The 5,267-nt window shown below is 36.0% G+C and overlaps 1 protein-coding gene across 1 annotated transcript in view; it reads right to left on the bottom strand.

The window, feature by feature from the left end:
* Positions 1 to 4,793, bottom strand: part of HSD17B13 (hydroxysteroid (17-beta) dehydrogenase 13) — a 15,028-nt gene extending 10,235 nt beyond the window's left edge. The window contains exon 1 of the mRNA XM_008569584.1: positions 4,519 to 4,793. Within this exon, the coding sequence (XP_008567806.1) occupies positions 4,519 to 4,728 (210 nt within the window). The 5' untranslated portion in view covers positions 4,729 to 4,793. The remainder of the gene's footprint in view (positions 1 to 4,518) is intronic.
* Positions 4,794 to 5,267: the final 474 nt, after the last annotated feature.

Here is a 5,267-nt window from a genome sequence, read left to right as displayed (position 1 = left end):
TATAATCTTCAGGTGTTTGGGAGTGAAAATGGGCAAGGGCCACTGGATGGATTCTCATTTATGTAGCAACCTTGCAACATAACTCTAGGACATAGAGACAAAGCAATTTACTTCTGGCCTAAATTCAAAGACTTCTTTCCTAAGATAAAATTGCCCTAATGTTTCTTGACCTGCATTTCTGGAAAATTAGAATTCTTTTCAAATGTTGACATCTGTTGACTTTTATAAAGAATACTATGAGCTTTTAAAAATTATACTTTTTCCTCTCACGATTTGTAAGCTCTTCTCTGTGATGAAGAGGCAAGGATACCTGGAAAGCCCTTTTCTTAGTATATTGGGTTGATAGTGGTGTTGTGGTTTTTGGGGCAATCCCAGACTGAGTGATCAGGTGGTTTTTCTTAGCCAGCATTGCCTCCCCTAGGTCCTTGTATTTCATTACTGTGGGATAAACCCCGGAGCAGCAGCCTGAAATCCCAAACAGCAGGCTTTAATGGAGATTGGGACCCTTAGTTACAAAGCCAAGGTCCTCTCAATTAGACTTTTGATGGGTCACAGAGGAGTAAAAGAGGGAGGGCAGGAGAGTCATTCACCGACCCAGGTTCCAGCTGGTTGCTTGCTTGCTGCCAGATTGCACAAACCACTACATACTGTCTCTTTTGTTTCTAGGTACAAGGTTGGTAGAGAGCATTAATAACCAGAGCTTTCATCAGATGCTTTGATTGAATAATTAAAAATCCTTCAGTCTTATAACTGAGCAGCAGCACTGCAAAATATCATGGCTTGTCTCTTTGTAAGCAAAATGCTTGCTTTAGTCTCAACTCCAGCGTCTTTGCTTACAGCACTTACCGCTGTGTTTCTGAAGCAGCAGTTTAGATTGAATGAGGACTGAACTGCTAATGTGCTTCTCATTTTGTGAGGCAAAAGGTGCCAGCTATGACAAAAAGGCAGCTGGCATCTTCTTCAGCTAAAGGAAATCTGAGTTACATTTACAGCCTTAGAGTGAATTATTTAATACCTTCGATGTTTAAACATGAACATTTCAAAAATTCGAAGAGGATTCATCAGGGTGGGTTACCCCTCCTTCTGGCAGAATCTTGTCATTTTATTTTATTATTTGTTTGTTTGTTTATTTATACCCATCTACACTGGGAAGATTAAGTCATTTTAAATATGACTTCTTTCTAATATAATTTTCTCTCATCACTGGAAATTTAAAAATGTAAAAAAATTAAAAATTAAAAAATGTAATAAATATAGTCCTCTTCCCCCAGATAAACACCTGGAAAGAAAAGAAATCTGAAGGTTAGATTTCATCAAGCCTTTTTCACGGATTTTTTTACTTATTTATATATTTTAATAAATGCCTGAGTATAGCAGACAACAATTTTTTCAATTTGTTAATTTTTGTCCTCTTCTAGAAAGTTCATTGAAATAAATCTCTTCAAGGACCAAATTGATGCCAAGTCGTTTTCATGTATGTCAACTCATCTATTGTGTAAATGCCCATATCTATTAAATAAAAATGTATCAACTTTTTCTTGTATAATATTCTTCACTATCCAGAAAGAAAAAGAGAAGAATTAGTTCTCTAAGTTCGAGACATTTTTGAAGTCCCTAGGAAAACAGGTGCCAACTAGAATGACGGCAAAGGACATAAGAGAGTAATAATACAATGACAGTTAAAATCTCACTGTGATTTGTGGAAATTTGGATTAAAAAAAACCCAACAAACAACTTTATAGTTTTTCTAATTTTAAAATTCTCTAAACACTTTTCTGTGTATATTTTCATGGCCTTACCAAAATTTACAAGTTCAGGGACAATGATACAAGATTTCAGCTACTTCAGTTTTATTTTAGGTAGTTTATATAGTACTTACAAATAAAAGTACAAGAAAAACACAAATGCCCAAGGAAAAGCTTGACTCACTGCACATAGATTTTATTTAACACAACTAATGTTTGCCATGTGCCAGGTATTGTTCTAAGCACTTAAAATATTCTCTTATTTTATCCTCTTGACCAGGGGTTGGCAGAACTTTTTACATGAAGGGACAGATAGTAGATACTTTAGAATTGTGTGTGTCTACGAGAGGAGGCACTAAAAATTTCTATTCATGGTCTTCTTTGTTTCTTTGTTTGGTTTTTGTTTTGACAACCCTTTAAAAATGTAAAAATAATTCTTACTTCAACAGGCTGACCATAGGCCAGATTTTGCCCATTAGATGTAGTTCGTTGACCCCTGCTCTCGGCCATCCCCCAGGTATTATCCCCATTTCAGAGACAAGAAAACTGAGGCTGAGAAAAATTACTTGACTTGCCCAATTTAAGCAGCTTGGAAGGGACCTAACTTCCAAGTCTTTGTTATCAGTCTGTACACCATGGCACAAATANCAGGTTCCAGCTGGTTGCTTGCTTGCTGCCAGATTGCACAAACCACTACATACTGTCTCTTTTGTTTCTAGGTACAAGGTTGGTAGAGAGCATTAATAACCAGAGCTTTCATCAGATGCTTTGATTGAATAATTAAAAATCCTTCAGTCTTATAACTGAGCAGCAGCACTGCAAAATATCATGGCTTGTCTCTTTGTAAGCAAAATGCTTGCTTTAGTCTCAACTCCAGCGTCTTTGCTTACAGCACTTACCGCTGTGTTTCTGAAGCAGCAGTTTAGATTGAATGAGGACTGAACTGCTAATGTGCTTCTCATTTTGTGAGGCAAAAGGTGCCAGCTATGACAAAAAGGCAGCTGGCATCTTCTTCAGCTAAAGGAAATCTGAGTTACATTTACAGCCTTAGAGTGAATTATTTAATACCTTCGATGTTTAAACATGAACATTTCAAAAATTCGAAGAGGATTCATCAGGGTGGGTTACCCCTCCTTCTGGCAGAATCTTGTCATTTTATTTTATTATTTGTTTGTTTGTTTATTTATACCCATCTACACTGGGAAGATTAAGTCATTTTAAATATGACTTCTTTCTAATATAATTTTCTCTCATCACTGGAAATTTAAAAATGTAAAAAAATTAAAAATTAAAAAATGTAATAAATATAGTCCTCTTCCCCCAGATAAACACCTGGAAAGAAAAGAAATCTGAAGGTTAGATTTCATCAAGCCTTTTTCACGGATTTTTTTACTTATTTATATATTTTAATAAATGCCTGAGTATAGCAGACAACAATTTTTTCAATTTGTTAATTTTTGTCCTCTTCTAGAAAGTTCATTGAAATAAATCTCTTCAAGGACCAAATTGATGCCAAGTCGTTTTCATGTATGTCAACTCATCTATTGTGTAAATGCCCATATCTATTAAATAAAAATGTATCAACTTTTTCTTGTATAATATTCTTCACTATCCAGAAAGAAAAAGAGAAGAATTAGTTCTCTAAGTTCGAGACATTTTTGAAGTCCCTAGGAAAACAGGTGCCAACTAGAATGACGGCAAAGGACATAAGAGAGTAATAATACAATGACAGTTAAAATCTCACTGTGATTTGTGGAAATTTGGATTAAAAAAAACCCAACAAACAACTTTATAGTTTTTCTAATTTTAAAATTCTCTAAACACTTTTCTGTGTATATTTTCATGGCCTTACCAAAATTTACAAGTTCAGGGACAATGATACAAGATTTCAGCTACTTCAGTTTTATTTTAGGTAGTTTATATAGTACTTACAAATAAAAGTACAAGAAAAACACAAATGCCCAAGGAAAAGCTTGACTCACTGCACATAGATTTTATTTAACACAACTAATGTTTGCCATGTGCCAGGTATTGTTCTAAGCACTTAAAATATTCTCTTATTTTATCCTCTTGACCAGGGGTTGGCAGAACTTTTTACATGAAGGGACAGATAGTAGATACTTTAGAATTGTGTGTGTCTACGAGAGGAGGCACTAAAAATTTCTATTCATGGTCTTCTTTGTTTCTTTGTTTGGTTTTTGTTTTGACAACCCTTTAAAAATGTAAAAATAATTCTTACTTCAACAGGCTGACCATAGGCCAGATTTTGCCCATTAGATGTAGACCCCTGCTCTCGGCCATCCCCCAGGTATTATCCCCATTTCAGAGACAAGAAAACTGAGGCTGAGAAAAATTACTTGACCTGCCCAATTTAAACAGCTTGGAAGGGACCTAACTTCCAAGTCTTTGTTATCAGTCTGTACACCATGGCACAAATATTCGTTGACCCCTGCTCTCGGCCATCCCCCAGGTATTATCCCCATTTCAGAGACAAGAAAACTGAGGCTGAGAAAAATTACTTGACTTGCCCAATTTAAGCAGCTTGGAAGGGACCTAACTTCCAAGTCTTTGTTATCAGTCTGTACACCATGGCACAAATATCACTGCTCGGTTATGTTCCCTTCATCTAATCACCCTGATACATAGATAGAATAAGGCTCCAGTGAATTTATTTATCAAACTTTGAAAAAGAAAAATATGAACATAAGCAGATGTTGTCAAATAATTTTTAAAATGTATCTTACTTTGTGACTTTAAAAGATGTATACTTTACCTTATTAATATCCCACAGAACCAGTCTGCTTTTCCGTTTTGCAAATTCATAGGCAGTCAGCCTGCCTATTCCATGCCCAGCTCCAGTAATGAGAACAATCTCCCCAGCCACAGATTTTCTCTTTTGGGGAATGAAAAACTTCACCAATGACTCCAGGTAGGAGTAGACGATGGTGATCAGAAGCAGGAGGATATCCAAGACAATGTTCATGGCACTGCTCTGCCCTCTTCCTTCTGGATCAATCCTTGTGTAGTTCTAGGAAAGAGTTGCCCTCTGCACAGAGCTCCAGGGAAGAAGTGTGCTCAGGTGTTAATGCCGAAGATAAGTTGGCTTTGGAGGCAGGATTTGTCCGTGTGTTCTAATGGGTTGAATACACATTGAGTTTTTGAAGTGATGCCAATTGCTAGTAATAGCTTAGCTCAGGTCCAGAGAACCCAAGAAAATGTGCTCTCTGGACTTGTTTATCTGAAAAGCAGTTGTGTACTATGTTTCACCTCTGGAAAGAATTTTAGAAACGTTGAATCAGCTCACTATCTGTTGGTATCTTTCTATAAATTGCTTTTTTTGTGCTTTGTTTTTTTCAGTAGGGAGAAAGAGAAAGTAGAGATATTATCTTAAAGTTAAAGTATGAGTCAACCAAACTTAGTTATTTGATTCATTTATTCATGAAGCTTAGCCACAATATTTCAGTTGGCTAATCAATTTACATGTAATGCCCATTTCCCTGAAAATCTCTTGAGTTTGGGGGA

This window comes from Galeopterus variegatus, unplaced genomic scaffold (assembly GCF_000696425.1).
Source record: "Galeopterus variegatus unplaced genomic scaffold, G_variegatus-3.0.2 Scaffold513, whole genome shotgun sequence".
Lineage (NCBI taxonomy): Eukaryota > Metazoa > Chordata > Mammalia > Dermoptera > Cynocephalidae > Galeopterus > Galeopterus variegatus.
This window is presented reverse-complemented; position numbering and strand designations above follow the sequence as displayed.